This window comes from Clavelina lepadiformis, chromosome 1 (assembly GCF_947623445.1).
Source record: "Clavelina lepadiformis chromosome 1, kaClaLepa1.1, whole genome shotgun sequence".
Classification (NCBI taxonomy): Eukaryota; Metazoa; Chordata; class Ascidiacea; order Aplousobranchia; family Clavelinidae; genus Clavelina; species Clavelina lepadiformis.
Genome location: NC_135240.1, coordinates 10,337,897 through 10,356,004, shown reverse-complemented (window position 1 = coordinate 10,356,004; position 18,108 = coordinate 10,337,897). Strand labels below are relative to the sequence as shown.

The window sequence follows — 18,108 nt, the reverse complement described above, 5'->3', positions numbered from 1 at the left end:
TATGCTGTAAAATATGGAAAAGACAATTATGGGTACCACTACTGCATCCAAGGATTTTAGACATTACATTACACCAATGCAAATCATAGAACAAACGTTTACGTAGAATAATAGTAATTATTCATATGAAAAGTATAGATTCTTTAACACAACAACATATACGATGCAAAAACAACAAACATGCATAAAATTAATTTTTTCAGCTGAATTTATGATTAGTTCTTTTTCTTGTAAACACTTACTTTGCTTATTGCAAAATTGTTTGCATCTAAATCGACAAGAGCGTGATAATAGATTTTTAGCCAACATACAGACGTTCCAATGGCACAATAAAATGATCTCAGCATCAATGGCAGAAATTCATAACGACCAGCAACCGGCAACAAAGGAAAAACAAAACTACAAAAGAATTCTAAGCCAAGTAAACTATACAGGTAAATATTTCCATGGGCACTGACCAACGGTAGCTTCCATCCAGATTTAAAGCCATAAATATAACCAAATGCTGAGAATGCAAAAACAGAATACAACAAACAAAGACACATTTTAATTACTGTTTCAAAGGAAGTAAAAAGTAATGGAAAGAGTGAATAATGTCCAACTGCTTGTAAAAATAGAAAAAACCTGGCATCAGTTTGAGTTCCCCGGACAGCTAGGAGCGTATAAGGTAATATAGATATTATGATTGCTTTTTCATGAACATGCCAACCAAACATGAAAGAGCTTAGTGAACACAAAACAACAGATCTAAGAAATTGATTGACGCTGTTCTCATAAGATACACATGGTTGGTACCACATTTTAGCTAAGCATGGAAGCATTGCAACAAAAGTGAGGACAAAAGTAAACCAAGGTGGAATGTTTGGTAAAACTGCATGCTCTACATTTTGCACTAAACCACTAGTTGAAGAACTGGTGGCATTCAACGATATAAGGCCAAAGCGGTTAAAAGCAATTGCCAAAAGTTTATCTGCAGTATTGTACATAGCCCAAAAATTTGGAGCCCAGTATGCATGTGTTAGGCCTCGTTTAAATGGAAACAAACGTGATATTACTTGATTTATGCAATAAATAAATGGACCAAATGAAACTAAAAACACGGTAAGCACAACAAACGCAAGTGAAAATAATCGAATAAAGCTAAAAGATTTGATAACATCCCATGAACATTTTAATCTGTCAAAGCAATATGTTCGTAAAAGAAAAACCCCATAAGCCGGTGCAATGTATAAAAATATGTGTTTGAAATTCAAAAGAACTGCAAACCAAAAAGCAGACCATAAAGTGTTTCCTTCAATAAGATTTGCAAAAGACAAAAATAAAATTCCAAACAAGAAACCATTGTATTGAAAATGGATATGATCAACGATTATCAGTCCACAGCTGAAAGCGATTAATACCATGAATAAAGTCTGCCTACTTTCTGCTGATGAAGAGCCTTGCTTTGATAATTTTCCAATATTTTTGGGGAGTAGCAATGAACATCGATAGCATGCATATAACAGAACAAATTCCGTAACAATAACACTCCCTCGTTGAAAATATAAGGTATGGTCGCTTTTGTAATTCAAATTATTTATGTCCAGCATTTCACGATCTACCAACGCTGCCACGTGCGACAAAGCCCACTCAAACCATGCAAAGAATGGTGGATAATCCAACGTCCATTCCGATGTATTTTCAAAGTACCACTTGTGTGGTGGAAGAGAGTGGGTTATGGCTAGCCAATTTCTATGAACTTCAAAATCGGTTGACGTATATGAAAACGTAAGTAAAATCTTTAGCAGTGTAGCAACAGTAACCAACATAAGTATATATGCCATTTTCGCGGCTGTCAGGTATCCCTTACCGGTTATATCCTGGCGTCAGTTTCCTATAGCGCTAGGCTTAGTCCTGCAAATACAGAATAACAATCGTGTGAGATTAGCCTTCCAAGTCGGTCTCGGTCCGACTTTGAACAGAGCAAGCACGGCTAGGTGGCACTATAACCTTCCATAAATACAAATACAAACAGGTAGGTTACAAAGCAAATATTGAAATATTGTTGTAATGTCACCTTGCGTCATTCATACCAGTACTGAGTAGGCTAAGGGCAGTAGAAATTTGTCGGTGGGTTTGCACTAATTAGTAAGTTCGGCAGCGTGAGCTGTATGAGTTGGCTAAAAAGTAGGCTGGATCTGTATTGCATGACCAATAGTCCATACCAGCCAGACTGCAGTTTGGCATAGGCGCACTCAATAGACTACTGCTTTTCATGAGGTTCAGTGCCGCACTTAGGGTGCGTTATTTTGTACTTAATGACTTGGACAGAACTTCTGTGCACTCAATCTGCAATTGATTCAAAAATTAAATAAATCAAACCGTGTACATTACTGTACATTATTGCGCACCTAAGTGCACAGTTCCATTGCGTCTGGGCATTTTAGCGCATCGTAGTTGTCATTTTTGGTCGTTTAGCACAACCAAAATCTTGCTGTAAGCGGCCATGCTCTGCAGTCCGGCATACTGGTAGTCATCAAAATTTCAAAAATAGGTTTGAACTTATAGAGAGAAAGAGAGAGTTTGCTTTCACCACTTAAAGTTAGCTAAAAAGCATCATTTTCATAATGTAATTTCAACATAATCGATTGGTGTGGGGCAGCAAAAAGACCTCATCGTCATCTAGGTCAGCTGCCCAAGTACTGATTAGACAGTATAGATTTGCAGAAAATGTTAGGAGTCTTCAGTTAATGGCCTAAGGTGGATAAGCCCTTGCCTATTAAGGGCTAAAGCGATTTTGATTAAACAATTTAGAAAATCTAATAGGCTTAGGCTACAGCACTGTAACCGGATGTATGAAATAAACAGCTAGCGTTTGTATGTTCTGTATTTTAGAGGATAAAATAATGTAGGTAATAATCTAGGTCGTCTTTTTATTTAATTTATAAATCAACTCTTAAAGTCATTTCAAGTTGTCAATTGATGTAAACTTACTAAGCTTTTAAAAGGGCACTTTATTTTGCAGAAAAAATAAGTGGTTTTATAAAAATCCTTTTCACTATGGATGCTGATGATGAAGATTCATATGATGGTATTTCACGAAATTTTTCACATTTTGCTAAAAGAACTGATTTTACACACAAAAGATCAAGACGTGACTCAGAAACGACTGTGTTTGATGATGGGACCAATACATTTTTTTGGAGAGCTCATACAATATCAGTTTTGCTGACTGTTATTCTTACTCTCATCTATGTTGTTTTTATTGAAGAGCAGAATGGAAACTTCGAATATAATGTTAAACGAGGCTTAATTGCTGGTGCTTTTATGTTTTTATCTTTTGGAATTACACAGGCAAAGGATGGGCCATTCATACGACCTCATCCTGCCCTATGGCGTTTGGTACTTTGTGTCAGTGTTTTATATGAACTGGGATTAGTTTTTCTTCTTTTTCAAACTGTATCTGATGCAAGAATGATTTTGACATATGCTGATCCTACCCTCAACAAACCTTTAGATTTCCGTGCTTATGGTGGATCATGTGTTGTTTATGATTCTGGACATCCAGATGGCCCTTGGCATAACTTATTTGACAAAATGGATATTTTTGTCATTGGTCACCTTGTTGGATGGTTTTTCAAAGCTTTGATTCTGCGTGATTTTTGGCTCACCAATGTAATTAGTTTTGGTTTTGAACTACTGGAGTATACATTTGAACATCAACTACCAAACTTTTCTGAATGTTGGTGGGACCATTGGGTTTTAGATTTTCTTATTTGTAACGGAACTGGGATCTTTCTTGGCATGATGTATGTTAAGTACTTATCAATAAAAGAGTACAAATGGCGAGGGCTTTGGAAAATCCATTCATATAGGGGTAAGATGAGGCGGGTTGTAGGTCAGTTTAGTCCCTATAGCTGGGTTAAGTTCAAGTGGAAACCCACAGAAAACCTATACCGCTGGTTCTTTGTGTCTATACTGGTCTTCATGTTCTTGCTTGCTGAACTGAATACTTTCTATTTAAAGTTTGTGCTATGGGTTCCGCCTGACCACCCGTTTGTTACATTTAGGCTTGTTCTTTATGTTTTCTGGGGACTTGTTGCTGTTCGAGAAGCTTATGATTTTGCTGGTAACATAGCTAAAAGCTTTGGACAACAAGCTTGGATATTATGCGCCATAATTACTACTGAGTTTATGATTGTAATCAAGTTTGGATCAGATGTACTTGCTATTCCATTTCCTGTTTATATCAAGTGGTTTTGGCTCAGTCTATTCTTCTTATATTTGTTTTGGTCAGTGTGGAGATTTCAGATGAAATTTCCAAGGTTTCGTCACTGGTTTAAAACTGTGATGAAGGATGTGAAGCAGAGGAATGCCAAAGCGACAGCTGGCAGTGACTTAAGTGATGAAGGCAGTTGTTGGTCAGAGAGGGAACAGAACTCAAGTATGCGTAGACGTACAACATTTGCGTCTTAATATTATACATATTTTTGCCAGATCTTATTTAAATTGTTCATTTTGTGTGTCCTAAAACATTGTCAATGTTACTCAATCATAATAACACAATAAATATCAAAATTGTTTGCCTGTCTTGACACTTGATTTCTTATATAGCTTTTTTTATTCACACAGTGTACAACTATATTTGCAACAAACACCACCAAGTATATTAGTTTACTACCAATCGGTATTTGTGTCTGTGTGATTGTTTTTTGATTTTCTGTTGACTGAGTTTTGTTTACCTTCATATTTTTAACATTCATCAGGTGCAAATTTTGTTTTGGCAATATAATAATCTGTTAAAGATCTGCTACAAATGCTATACTTTAAAATGAGTGTTATATTTCACTCTTTCTGCTAGATTAAATGTTCATTCATTAAGGTGCAATGCTAAAACAAATTTGTTATGCATATATTAAATACCTGTAACCTACTTTATTTTAAGTCAAACTTGTTTTGGAATTGCATTTAAAATGTTCGAGGATCTAGTGTAGTGTTGCTTGTGGTAAATTTACTGAAAGTTGTACGTCTGTAAAGTTTATGTGATTTTTCAGGTTTAATCTTCCATAGCTTCTTTACTGTGAACACTGCTTTATACTGGTCTTCAAATGTGTTTATTATACAAGCAATTGCAACAATATCCACTGCGGTTTAACTATTTTTTGACTCAACCTTTGCTGGCTGGCTGATTGTAGGCTTATGCATCTTTGTAATATTGATTTCCATGCGTCTATTTTACATTTATGGAAGATATTTTATGTTTTACTACTTTACCATTTAACAATATGTCATTGTTGTTACAATATAATGTTGTGTTAATTTTCCCCTGTACAATAGAAGCTCAATAACTCAAAACTTAAATGGACCCATGGAATTAATTCAACCTTCAACGTTAGTAAATTCAGTGTAAGAATCTGTGAAAATAAAAAATGCTGCACACAGCTAAAATATTTGCACATTGCGGACATAAGACACATTTTTTCGACATAAGTGATGATTTGGATAATATCAAGATGACCAGGCCGCCATGATCCTGCCCCGAGACCAACAAAAATGCTTCTGATTAACTGAAATGAAGCTAATGACATTTTAGAGTTCGAATTGGCAATAGTTGTTTAAATGCATTGTTATTTATAGGCGTTACCTATTGCTGGGATCTATTAGCCTCAATTATGTTAAGTTATTCAAAACACGTAAAAAGTGTACAAAAAAGCAATTTGTGCTTTAATGAATGATACCTATGTCAAAAGTATCTTAACGGTTTTAAATCACTATATCCATCGACCAAACCAATGTTTGAATGTTGAAAAAATACAAAAATCTGTCCCTGTTGAAAGACACTGTTGTATTTATTTCATTTTTTATCATAAAATGTGAGAGACAAAATGGATGGTTGCGATCGTATTAGAAACAAAGATAATATTTGATACACAACTAAAACAGGAATATGTGGCAAGGCCTCGAATGCAAAAACACGCACTACGGTAATCTACTTTTGTTGTAAGATCATCCCGCCAGAATTTTGAAAAATGTTGTTTACCACGCTGGAAAGATTTAAATGTTACAGCAGCGATTCTTTAAAATAAAAAGATTTGTAATGCAAAGTGTCATGCGATGGGAAACACTACTAAACAGACACAAAAATAACAGTGAAAACTGCGAGCAAGATAACATAAGCCCGTGAGGTAGTTTCTTTAGAGAAATATTTATGTTATGGACTCCTCCAGTGCAATGACGACACTTGGGTCGAGAAAATACACTCACACGGTGCAAAGCAAAGTCCTTCACCTCATGTATAGTGGCAACTTTTGATTTCAGTGTCATTGTATGCTAATTAGCACAATTGCTTACTCAAATAAAGTTTTTTAAAACAAAAAGTGTTATGCTACAGATTAAAAACGCTTCCAAATCATCTTTAAAGAAATTTTTTACAATGTTTATCTTACCATAGCTTAGCAGGGTTAGAAATGCGTGTAACATACTTCGTTGTTATACGCAGATATTGATTCAAACCACTCTTCTATCGTGTTTGTTTTCGGGCAAGGGGCTTACCCCATATTGGTTTACATTTTACAACATCACCTTTTACTTTAAAAAGTTATTTTAAGATTATTTTAGGAACGTTGTTTTTACTTGCCAAACCAGGTTAAATTTAACCGAAATTAAATAGACCGAGTGATAAATTATTGTAAATTAACTCACACCTATCTTTTGTCAATTTTGGCTATGTGTCAATGTACGCAAGATGGTAGGTAGGCTTTTCTTGAGATGTCGTCTAATCATAAATCTCATATCAAGGTCAAAGCATTAGGACTTTTGAAATTAATAAGAAGGCATAATCATAATGTGTATAGGCACTAACCTAGGCAGGTGGAAATTGGTTAAGTATGAACGCTGGTTAACACTTGAGTAAAGATAGGTCGCTGCGTGGTAGGCTACTTATTAAAAATGTCTGAGGTTTGAAGCTAAGAAGTTTAATCTTGAACCATAGTCCTTACAAACCAGGATAAGTAGAGACTATGCTTGAACATAAGCGCTGATGTCTGACAGTGAAGGAAACGCTGGATGTCGTACCTATGCTTACTTCATTGGATTAAAACTGTATAAAGTGTATATTTATGCTGATAAAAGTTAATTTAAGTTATTATTAGTAAAAATATCAAGCCATAATGTGTACAGTTCTTTGCAATTTTTTTCTTAACCTTGTCATCCATCGCAATGAGAGATGGGGTCTGCTTCTTTGGCGCCATGCAGAAGTGGCTCACAAGCCAAGTGAAAGTAAATACCTTGAGTTAAGCAATTTCAATAAAATGTGTACTTTTATAAGTAGTTTAATGGAAATTTTGTGACATGAATATATAGTTAAAAGCAAAAATATTAGAGCCAGAGATGATGCAGATATTTTAAGTGCAGATGTTCTGAGTAATAAGTGTTCTTCTTTTCAATGCAAGATAGAAATACCAAGGTGGAACTAGGCATTTCTACCTTGATTGAAAATGAGAGTAGTTATTGCTCAAAACGTCTGCAACTACAATGTTTGCATCAACTCTGGCTTTGGTATTATTGCTTTGGAATACCCAATCTTACCAACATTTTGCTCCTAAGAATATAAAGTCTTTATGTAAAAGTAGACCCAAGTTACAGAAAGGGGCCAACCTTATAGACTACTAATGTGCTAAGGTCGTAGTACATGGCTGAGTGCAAAACATCTTCTGCACACTTTTGGCTTACAAGCATGCAATTTAGTCATTTAGGGGCCCATTGGTGACTTTTGACTACATTGAGCTCTTGATAATGGAGTTTTTTTCAACCTGGGTCCAAAATGGCTCTCAATGGCTCTGGTTGTCATAAGCATATGTTCAATTTTTTTCTAGATTATGCATTCTTATTAGGTTATAAGAGGTAATTAACTTTCCCCAACACACTAGTTTACTGGCGTTTTATTTTGTTTTGATGCACAGATATAACTTACAGGATAAAGTAGTAGTGAAACAAACATGCTTTTAAGAAAGTTATCATATAATTAAAACCGCCTAATATGGAAGTAAAAATACCAAGTGAGAAAGAACAATTCTGTTCTTGTCCTCCTACAGGATATTTTGATAACTTTTTTACATATGGTAAGATAACCTTTCATAACTGATCAATATAATTTTCTAATTATACAAAAGTATACATGTATGATGATATAATACATTTGTTTTTTGTAGAGTATACACTTGCATTAAATTACTCTGAATTATACCAAATATTTTTAATGTTTTTGAATGTTTTAAAATCAAGGGCAGCTTACAATATGCGAATTATATTTTTCCTATCTTAGGATTGCTTGTGGTTTTGTCATGGGCAGTGCCATGGTCTGTTTTCGGTGAAGACTGTCTTCCTGGTGGTAACTTATTTGGTTTAATAATTCTAATTGATTCTTGTGTTCTCATTGGCTTACTTGTGAGCAGTATACCATTGCCCAAGTTACCACCACTTCCACCATTGCTAGGTTTGTGTAATTTAGTGGTCAGTTTTATTTTATGCTCAATGTGTGTATATATATATAGGCTATATATTGTAGCTTTTGCTAAATTGTCTACATATAATCACTTCTATAAAAAAAACAAAATATATATGATTGCTGGGTTTGTTTTATGTATATTTATAAAGATTATATGTACTTGTCACAAATTGTTTCAGGAATGCTTTTGGCTGGAATTGCCCTTAGAAATATACCTGTGATAAATGTTGCGTCATACATCGACACAAATTGGTCAGCGACACTGCGATCTGTGGCGTTGACTGTAATTCTTGTAAAAGCTGGATTGGAATTAGATGCTGGTGTAAGACAATCTGCGTTGTACAATATTTGGGTTAATGTTTTGATATAGTTATAGCAATTTATTTAAGTGACCTGGCAAAATCTTTTGAAAGGCTCTGAAGAAAATGAAAGGAGTTTGTCTTCGTCTATCTGCTCTGCCTTGTTTAGTGGAAGCTGTGACGTGTGCTGTGGCATGTTACCTGCTTTTGGGATTCTCATGGGAATGGGGTTTTATTTTGGGGTAAATGCTAATTGTGTTGTGGTGATATGCTTTTTTATAAACGTTGGCTTAATGTTTTTAACTGATTGTTATTCGCTTTAGGTTTGTTTTAGGTGCTGTTACACCAGCAGTAATCGTTCCTTCACTATTAATTCTACAAGAAAAGGGACTTGGTATTGATCAAGGTTAGTTTGTGTGTCTTTGAAGCTAGTTAATTAGAGACATTAGAAATAGTTGTTGCTTGGTAATAACCATCGTATCCACCCAACAACCTCTAAAGCGGTATTACATGTATCATTTTTAATGCAACAATTGTGAAGTATTTAAATATATCTAAGTGTTTTATGATATTTTACTACAATGAGCATACTTTCAACATTGTGCATCAGACTCCTCTTTATCTGTTAGGCATTCCAACTCTGGTAATTGCTGCATCAAGCTTTGATGATGTCTTGGCCATAAGTGGTTTCAGTGTGGTTCTAGGTGTTGCATTTTCAACAGGTGCTTGTTTAATAAGGTTTTATGGTTCAGTATGACCTGTCTTGCTTCTTTCTATCCCTTTTAGCCGAAACATTAAATCGTACAAAAATCTTATTCACATAGTGGGTTCAACTGAAGAAGTTGGGCTTACAAATGCTTCAGTTTTTACAAACATCAGCACAAATGAGCTAATGACCACTACATCCAGCACTGAAGGTGGTGATAGTAATGCAGGTGATTACTTGAGATTATTTGATAACTATAACATAATTATGGTAACTTCTATGCAGTTTCTACCTAGGTGAGTAGAATCGTATTTGTAGTTCAAATTTGTTTCATTTTTTGTGCATAAGCAATATCTATCACATATCTCAGAAGTGTTGTACAATCTCACAGGTGAGCTAGCACTTATGATTTTTCGAGGACCTCTTGAGATGCTAGGAGGTGTCGCTGCTGGTGCAATCATTGGTATTATCCTTTGGTATGTTCCAAATGGAAAACAGGTGACGACAACATAGCTTGGTATGGTTGTTTTACCTTCTTTAGCTTATTTGTTGCTGGTGCCTGTTTGTCTTACAGAAGCACACAACGTACAATTTGTCTTGCAGAAGCACTCAACTTTCAACCGTACACTTTTAGTTTTTGGTGTTGGTATTCTCTCCATATTTGGAAGTCGCATTGCCGGCTTTCCAGGATCTGGGGCATTGGCAGCAATAGTAGCCCCATTTGTTGCTGCATTTAAATGGAATGAGACTAAGGTAATTTTCTACGATAATCACTTTCTTCTACAAAGTGAACTACTATTTTTTCATACCAAAGCAAGGTTTTGCATGAATTCATAAATTGAATTTGCTGTAACATCTCATCTCTTTTTGCATTTTTCAACACTCCATGCATGGTGTCATTTATAAGTCTTTTTGATTAATAATCATTTCCACAAACACTTGTAACTATGTTTTGTTTAGGTGCCTGTGTCAAATAATATGGGCGTTTTGTGGAAAATATTTGAGCCTATAATGTTTGGCTTAATTGGAGCTGAAATCAATATTGAAAGCATGGATGCAGATATTATCGGTACTCTGACATTTGAAAACTTTATTAAGATAAAAGAAGTGTAATATGGTCCATATATTTTAGGGTAGCTGTTCAGTTCAGCTTCAGTCAATTTTGTTTCACTGATTTGTATTGAACAAGATTCTGGAACTGTAATTAGATTAGACTTGGCCAGCTTTATTCTAATGTACAGTATGGCCAGGATAGCCACACAAATATTTACACTCAAGATTTACTTATCGTGAGTAGATTTATGCATTAGAAAAGTCAGTTTAGTTTTCAGTGCTTTTTGTATTCTTGCAAACTATATCACAGCATGAACTTGTGAAGTGCACACCTTCAACTGTCTGTTTAGTCGGAATGTTTGATCATTGACCTCTCCTTCTCTTTCATTTTGTGTGCTCATTAGGAAGCATACACATTACACATTACACACCCTTTAACAAGAGTTTAGATTTATCTTAGTTAACAGCAGTTTCAATTCACTGCAGTTGAATTGATACAGAACCAAATGTTAAACTTAGTAATAAAAATAATAATTAACAGATGTACAGTATATAGTACAAAGATACCTGTGGATAGAATATATTTACAATATTTAATATTATGTGGGTTTATTTTCGTTTGATTTCATTTTCTTATTGTGTTTTAAACTGTTTTATGTTGCTTTGTAGGTTTGGGTTTGGCAGTTTTATTTATTGGATTACTCTTTCGAACACTGACCACTTTTGCAGCAGTTTTACGTGCTGGACTTACTCTTAAGGAGAAGATATTTGTCTGCTTTGCCTGGTTACCGAAAGCAACCGTACAGGTGACAAATAAATCCAACATAAAATGTCATTAACACACATTTGCTGGAAGTTGAGCACTGAACTTTAACAACCTCGATGTTGCTTGAAATATTTCTTCATGTTATGTAGCTTCGTAGTTTTAGAAATGTGGTTTGTCGTGTGGAGCCCATATCCAGTGTATCTGCACAAAACTAGGGACATGCTGTCCATGGGAAATCCATTTTTTAAATCCTTTATATTTTGTTTTCAACAGGCAGCCATAGGCCCTGTGGCACTGGACACAGCTAAAAAACTAAATGCCCCAGAAGAAATTCAAAATATAGCAGAGCAAATTCTAACGATTGCTGTACTATCTATTCTAATCACAGCACCTTTAGGAGCTGCAACTATTGGACTATCCGGTCCGGTGTTGCTTAGAAAGCAGCAAGTCGTGAACGAGGGGACACTGCCACTTAATGGTAAATAACGTTCATGTTTAACTAGATTAGTTTTACAAGTAGAATGCATTTATTTTATACTGAAATTGTCATTGCCATGATGGTAAATAACGGGCGGAGCTGAATCTAATAACACATTGAAAGCGAAGTGAACGAATGTAGCCTACAACAAAAGTGACATGAGTTATAGCTAAGAAGGCTTAAAAGTTGTCATGATAAAACCTCTTTAGTCTGAAACAATTAGTTAGGGTCATAAATAATACAAAATGAATATCCTCGAAATTATTTGCATTCTGAATCAAGCTTGCCCCATTTCAGTCGTTAATGTTTTTGTGTTTGCTTTCAAAAAGTCGTTACCGATAACTCTAATTTTTCCTAAGACCAAACTGCGATTTGCCGCTTGGTGGAGCAAGAGCGTAGGATTCCGGCTGATGATGGCTCTGAAACTATCGAATTATGAAGTCTGCGAGATTTGGTGGACTTCACTCAATGCTTTGTAATTTAAGCTTTTTGTGTGCGTTTGTGTTAAAGACTGAAGTTTTATATGGACGCCAACGTATTTAATCCACGCTCAACGAAAAGGTGACGTCGCTGTGCCTCGAGATACTTTCAAACTACCTTCTATCAATTTTTTTCTTGAACAGACCTATTTATTTACGCTCTAGCAGCCATTACTGCTGGGTTCATTTTAAACCAAAGCTTGTACTATAACAAACATTTTGCACAGCAAAGTTGGTGGATATACTTGCAAAATATAACAAACCAGGGATGCAATGGCTAACCACAAATGCTGACGGTTGGGTAGTTAATTAAACCGTGAGACAATTTGTTTGTATATGCGCTTGAACAATTAAATGTCTCTTTAATGTACGCTACTTGTTACGTCACATCCGGTAAAGCTTTTCTAACCGCAGTCGAGTCACGAAATTGCACGCAGCGCCAAACGTTCACGAAGGCGCTAGGAAATAATCTCAATTGCCGTCGAAAATATAAAAATAAATTGGGCATTATTAATTCGCTTCGGGAAATGTAGCCTACTGTGATACGAACTACATTTATATTTTTGCACACTTCATGAACGCCTAAACCGAAGTGCAATTAGCTTGATTTGCAGAAATACAATTCGACCGCTTAATCTGTGGTCTTTTCAGTTAAAATATGTTTCGTGTTATTGATCCGTTACCAAGGCTCTGGAACGCACAAATTCAAGTCATTGTCACCCATATATTCAAATACCAGTGGTTTCATGGATAATTCCAAATTGATCGTCTCTTTGAAATTGAAATATTTCATAGAATCTGAGGCTTCACTTATATAGCCTGCTTCAGGGGGGGTAACAATGTCTAAAAGGTGTGATGTAGCAAATAACCACGAACCTTCAGAATAAATGATGATGTACTGCTGCTTCGCACGTGATGGGGAAAAAGCGAACAATAAACAACGAGCAAGTCGAAAGCGCAAACATGATGCCAATGCAGTCGCTTAAGTAGAGATGTTGCCGAGACACTAGGCCTAACATAAATGTATTATTGACATTAGCAAAATATTCACGACACACTATGAGGATCAGACGAGGTAAAACTGAACACTGTTTTCAAAATACCGGCGTGAATTTTCGTCGGTGAGTTGTGGTCTTTCGACTTTTGATTGATCGACGCCGATGACCTTGCTCTCTTTTGCAAGATTTATAACCGCAATAAAAATTCTTTCCATTGCAATGTTGGTTTGAAGAAAGAAAAATTGTAAAATACACTGCGCTGCGCTTGAATGCGATAGCGACATTGAACATCTGACTATATGAATTTTTTTCGCAACTGAAATGAAGGGCCAATACAGAATTCCGCAGATACTTGTCATGATATCTGTTAAAGGAGAGGACTTGACAGTTAATACAAAAAAGTTAAACGAAATAAAACACACGAACACCTTATAAATTCATCATAAATAATAGCAGAAATGCGTCGCGAAGCCTATAGTTACGAACTCGGAACATTTACAAAATACTCGGAAAATGGTAACTTGGAACGATTGGCGTTAGCTTGTTCCGGTTTTGTGTGAAGTTCTACATCGGGAATAACACTTCTTAGGTCAGGTCTGTGCTTGTCTAGTACAATGTTCAAGCCAAGATGAGGCTGTGCGCGCATGTGTTGTTGCTGCTTCTGACGAGAAGTTGCTTGTGCGCGGGGGAAGGTTTTGCTGTTAGAGCGTATGTGGCCCAGTTTGCAAGCGGCAACATGCGAGGCCGTGCTTTTCACAGCAAACACTTCAGATTCGAGTTCACCGCCATCCATCGTGTCCTCGCTTATGCGACCGATAGCCGGAGAAGGTGACAGGGGAATTCCCGTGCCACCGTTATTTAGCAGGTGGATGAGGGCCCCCGACGCGTCCGAAAAACTTGCGGATTTTCGATGATTGGATTTCGATCCAGGATTATTTGTATTTGGAGCAGGAAAGAAACGAACGTTGCTGTCATTCGGACTTGCATCCGGCGACGAAAACGATGATGTGGAAGAGGAAAATGATGAACAGGATGAGCAGATGCTCCTCATGTCCAGATTTGCTTCACGGAGGCTCTCCTCCGCTAATTTTTCAACCCAGGTCTCTGCTTCCCTGATTGTCCGTGATATAAAGCGGAAGGTTAAGTTCGATGCAAAATCAGTAAGCTCAAAACTTCCTCCAGTGGTCTTTGCCAGTTTTGCACGGCTCACAGAGATCACGCATCTCGGCTTGTTAGCAGTGGGAGAGCTTAGAGGCTCACCTGAGCAAATCAAATTTTTTCTTATTTTTGTCTAATGTGAGTCCTAGATAATAATTTTAGGCGACACGTAAAGGCGGAAACATGTACTTGACAAGATAATCGACCAAGCGACTTACCAGCAGAACCGCTTGAACCAGTTTGCAAGTTTCTGCTCTTCTCTAATTTACACCAAACCAAAAAAGGACTGGTTTCATTGACGTATAAAGTGACACGGCACTCTTTTGGTCTGTTTCTCTTTCGGCGCCATGGTTCGTAAACCTGAGGAAGAGATACAGCAATTAAAATTGTCCTTATAGTTATCGCCAAGATCTATCTACTGTAGGTTCCCTGGAGGCACGCACAAGTCACCCTTAATAGGGCTAACGTTTACCATGTGCGTGGGCACGTTCTAGAATCTAGAACGTGATTAAAAGCTCCGTGAAACGTTGCCCACTTAGGTTTAAGTGTGTAACGGACGTACCAAATATGTGAAGATCATTCCTTTCCGCAAGATAAGTGGTTAAGTGGACAGCTATTGAACGTAGGCGTTATATGGACGTTCATGCCATTAAAGCAATCTCAATTAGGTAAATACTGTATTTGAAGTCATAGATTAAAATCCACCCTCAAAAACAGAAGAGAAAATGGTAAAGAACTTTCTAGAAATTGACAAGGAAGTCGGCTTTATGGACGCAAGTGCCCCGGAAATACCGCTTGCTTCCTCGTACTATTACAAAGCAAAACTAGGTGGCTCCAACTTTAAGGAAACGCCATTGCTGTATCGAGACAATTGGATGATCCCGAACATCTTAATTATGCTTATGTGTTTAAAAATAATTCCATGCGTGACTCGATGGTATATGAATAGCTATAAAGACGGAAGTTTTGCCCAATATCACATGTGTTCTTTCGCAACAGAACACGTCAGACGACTGCTTGGTTATTTCTTTGGTCAGTTTCCAACCTTTGCTTGGTTTATGTATGTTTTTTGTCCCGAAACAGTCGTCAATACAATAATCAACGACGCTTAACATATTAGGATAATTTAGCGTTTTATGTCGCTATACTTGGGTGCTCTGAGTAGTTTTATTGTTGGCCTTATCAAGAAAATGTTGCTAAATTCTTCACGTAAAGGCGGCAACGGTTAAGGATCACAGCAATGCAATGTAACAACAAAGCATACACGAAGGTTTGGCAGTTCCCAAGTATCATAATATTGCGCGAATTAATTGCTGCCCGTGCGATACTTACTCGGGCACCTTTCACACGCTGATAAACCCGCATTCATAATAATAGTACCAGTTAGCAAGGCCGGGTGATATTACTGACAACTGAAAATTACTGCTTCGTTCAATTTTTACAACACTGTGGAAAGGTTTAAGTAGATTTTTCAAAGCCTTGGATTTTAATTGCAGAGCTAAATAAATGACGAAGGGTCGCGGCTGGCATTGTTTTTTTTTGCATTAGTCAAACGTCATTGATGAAACCACCAAATAAACCCAAATCATCTCCTAGCGACAAAAGCCACAGATGAAAGAATAGAATTTGAATAGATACTAAACAAAACAAATTAAACAAAAGCACCTTTCATCCCTTCCGAAATAAGTTCACATAAAGAGATAGTCAGATGAAACTAAATTTATCCCAACTGGACTATGGCTAGACACGATAAAGCTATCTAATGTAAGGTCAAATGCATTCCACAGATACCCACTATACCAATAAAACCAACAAAACGAAACATGACAAAGTTTACTTACCACGTTCCACGAGGTAATCGGAGTTATTTACTTTGTTAAAATACGAACCATTTTGGTGTGTTTATTTCAATGATGCAAGAGGTAGTGCGTGAGATGTGGATTGTTCGTGACATAAGCACGATATGCAAGTGAATGTGATGTGCCAATCATGATAGCGGTTTATAGCTGTGGCTTGGGGATTTTGCGCAATGCGTCATAACGTGAATAGATTAGGTATGACGCAAACCAATTTGTCTGCAACATTTTTTAAGAACATTCTGTTTTTCATCATTGTTATATTCTCCTGCAGCTATACATAAATATCATAACGTAGGTCACGATCGACTACAACATTGTGACGTAATAGGCAGTATTATTACCGAAAATATGTTAATCATTCATAAAATTTATTATTTAACTTTTGCTTATCCTCGTCCATAACAACTTTGCACCTCTGAATTCAAGTTTCGGCACAAATTGAAACATTTTTTGCCTCCAAGAAAACAAATTGAAACGATTTCCAGATTTACGACGGTAATAAATTGGCACACCTTCATAAAACATCCTGAGAAAGTTACTACGAAGATTGAATCAGTCGTGTTGCTAGTGTCAGAAGATAATTATGTTGTGGTAACGACTTGCAGAGAGCGCGCGAATAATCCCGTGTTAAGATCTTAATGAATGTCAGACACGGTGAACCGTAATGAAGTACCCCCAACTTGCCTACGTTGTTATGGACAACGCAATAAACGCATAAACGTGCGTTGGAATGCAATGGAATAAAATGCAGTTGCAAATTGCAGCAAAAAACAGAGTTGTTGCCAATTTTAAGTGTGTTTTGCATATATTGTTATCTGTGCATTTGGTAGGCTACTTGAATTTCCTTTTGTGGAAGTGTGGTCTGTCTTTCCACAGGAAAACAATAAAATAAAGAGTGTGACTATTTCACCGAAAGTAGGTCATGCAATCCGTTGTTAGAGATAGGCGGTTAGGTCAGGAGAATCGGTATGCAAAAAGTCGATTTAAGGTTTAACTGAAGTTTAAAGATTTAGGTTAACTCAACTTAAATGTTGTAACATAGTAACTTAAACCTAAGGTGAGTTAACAACTAACTGTAAAAATAGCTTCGAACGCACGATTTTTTCCCGCGAAATAGTGGCAACCCTAAAATAAACAAACCTGTAAATCTCCTTCCAGAACTGGAACGCTGACTTGAATGCTGGTGAATAGTCCGTGTTCGTCGATTTTAGGGGGCTTGCATGTCCCCGACTTAAAGATGGAGCCAAGCGGTGTCATCATATGGGCAATTTGATTACTTGTGTTCAACAATGCTGTAGAAATTTCAGGTCTATAGCCGCGCAGGCTTCAAAAACAATGTATTGACGTGGGCTTCCTTTTCAGCCTAAGCAACTAGCAGGTAATAGAGGATGTGAATGGTACAATTTCATCCGGTTTTCCACGTTAGGAAATGGAATCATTCAAACGTCAAAATACTTTCCTTAAGGAGCTACTTTAAGCCTACAACGCTTCTTAACCTGAGAAAATCAAAATAACGCTTATTAACAAAAACAAGAGAAACGCACAACATTTGAATAATCTTTTTATCCCATAAACGTTAATGCTTACATCTTCGCTACAAGCATAAAGCACGCGCTAAAACCAACATACTGAAACGCAGAAGGATAAAAATAGTACAGCATGCATGGGCAAGCTTACAAGTAAACTGATAACGTTCTCACTGATATTAAACCAAGCTGTGGTTCAGCAAATTTTAATCGGGTTTAGTTGGTAAGCCCACCGTGTGCTTAAAACCGCCTCGGTCGCAAAAACTAATCCTCGTTTGTCATAACGTAGATCAAACGAAAA

General features: G+C 36.6%; 4 protein-coding genes across 4 annotated transcripts; 2 read left to right on the top strand and 2 right to left on the bottom strand.

Moving 5' to 3' along the window:
• Window positions 1-4: 4 nt before the first annotated feature.
• On the bottom strand, window positions 5-1,951 carry LOC143451127 (dolichyl pyrophosphate Glc1Man9GlcNAc2 alpha-1,3-glucosyltransferase-like). Its single transcript, XM_076951672.1, has one exon. The coding sequence runs from the start codon at window positions 1,821-1,823 to the stop codon at window positions 216-218; it is 1,608 nt and encodes a 535-aa protein (XP_076807787.1). The 5' UTR covers window positions 1,824-1,951; the 3' UTR covers window positions 5-215.
• A 1,057-nt stretch (window positions 1,952-3,008) lies between these two features.
• LOC143470239 (phosphatidylserine synthase 2-like) lies at window positions 3,009-5,748 on the top strand. Its single transcript, XM_076968245.1, has one exon. The coding sequence runs from the start codon at window positions 3,040-3,042 to the stop codon at window positions 4,453-4,455; it is 1,416 nt and encodes a 471-aa protein (XP_076824360.1). The 5' UTR covers window positions 3,009-3,039; the 3' UTR covers window positions 4,456-5,748.
• Window positions 5,749-7,921: 2,173 nt separating this feature from the next.
• LOC143446159 (sodium/hydrogen exchanger 9B2-like) lies at window positions 7,922-12,636 on the top strand. Its single transcript, XM_076946061.1, has 13 exons — window positions 7,922-8,099; window positions 8,303-8,473; window positions 8,665-8,807; window positions 8,899-9,026; window positions 9,108-9,190; window positions 9,414-9,506; window positions 9,609-9,719; window positions 9,882-9,988; window positions 10,094-10,243; window positions 10,451-10,559; window positions 11,213-11,349; window positions 11,583-11,787; window positions 12,147-12,636. Exons 1-13 carry the CDS (start codon window positions 8,018-8,020, stop codon window positions 12,224-12,226), a joined length of 1,599 nt encoding a protein of 532 aa, XP_076802176.1. The 5' UTR covers window positions 7,922-8,017; the 3' UTR covers window positions 12,227-12,636.
• A 507-nt stretch (window positions 12,637-13,143) lies between these two features.
• Window positions 13,144-17,777, bottom strand: LOC143446954 (uncharacterized). The gene is made up of 3 exons (XM_076947204.1): window positions 17,422-17,777; window positions 14,641-14,782; window positions 13,144-14,524 (listed from the first exon to the last, which is right to left on the bottom strand). The coding sequence occupies exons 1-3, from the start codon at window positions 17,539-17,541 to the stop codon at window positions 13,743-13,745; spliced, it is 1,044 nt and encodes a 347-aa protein (XP_076803319.1). The 5' UTR covers window positions 17,542-17,777; the 3' UTR covers window positions 13,144-13,742.
• Between the last annotated feature and the right edge of the window lie 331 nt (window positions 17,778-18,108).

Excerpts from the sequence above, each read along its gene's own strand:
- LOC143470239 (XM_076968245.1), top strand. The coding sequence starts at position 3,040 with ATGGATGCTGATGATGAAGATTCATATGATGGTATTTCACGAAATTTT.
- LOC143451127 (XM_076951672.1), bottom strand. The coding sequence starts at position 1,823 with ATGGCATATATACTTATGTTGGTTACTGTTGCTACACTGCTAAAGATT.
- LOC143446159 (XM_076946061.1), top strand. The coding sequence starts at position 8,018 with ATGGAAGTAAAAATACCAAGTGAGAAAGAACAATTCTGTTCTTGTCCT. Across the intron at positions 8,100-8,302 it reads TGATAACTTTTTTACATATG|GATTGCTTGTGGTTTTGTCA; the intron begins GTAAGATAACCT and ends TTCCTATCTTAG. Across the intron at positions 8,808-8,898 it reads GATTGGAATTAGATGCTGGT|GCTCTGAAGAAAATGAAAGG; the intron begins GTAAGACAATCT and ends ATCTTTTGAAAG.
- LOC143446954 (XM_076947204.1), bottom strand. The coding sequence starts at position 17,541 with ATGATGACACCGCTTGGCTCCATCTTTAAGTCGGGGACATGCAAGCCC. Across the intron at positions 14,783-17,421 it reads TTCTGGAAGGAGATTTACAG|GTTTACGAACCATGGCGCCG; the intron begins GTTTGTTTATTT and ends TCTCTTCCTCAG. Across the intron at positions 14,525-14,640 it reads TGGTTCAAGCGGTTCTGCTG|GTGAGCCTCTAAGCTCTCCC; the intron begins GTAAGTCGCTTG and ends TGATTTGCTCAG.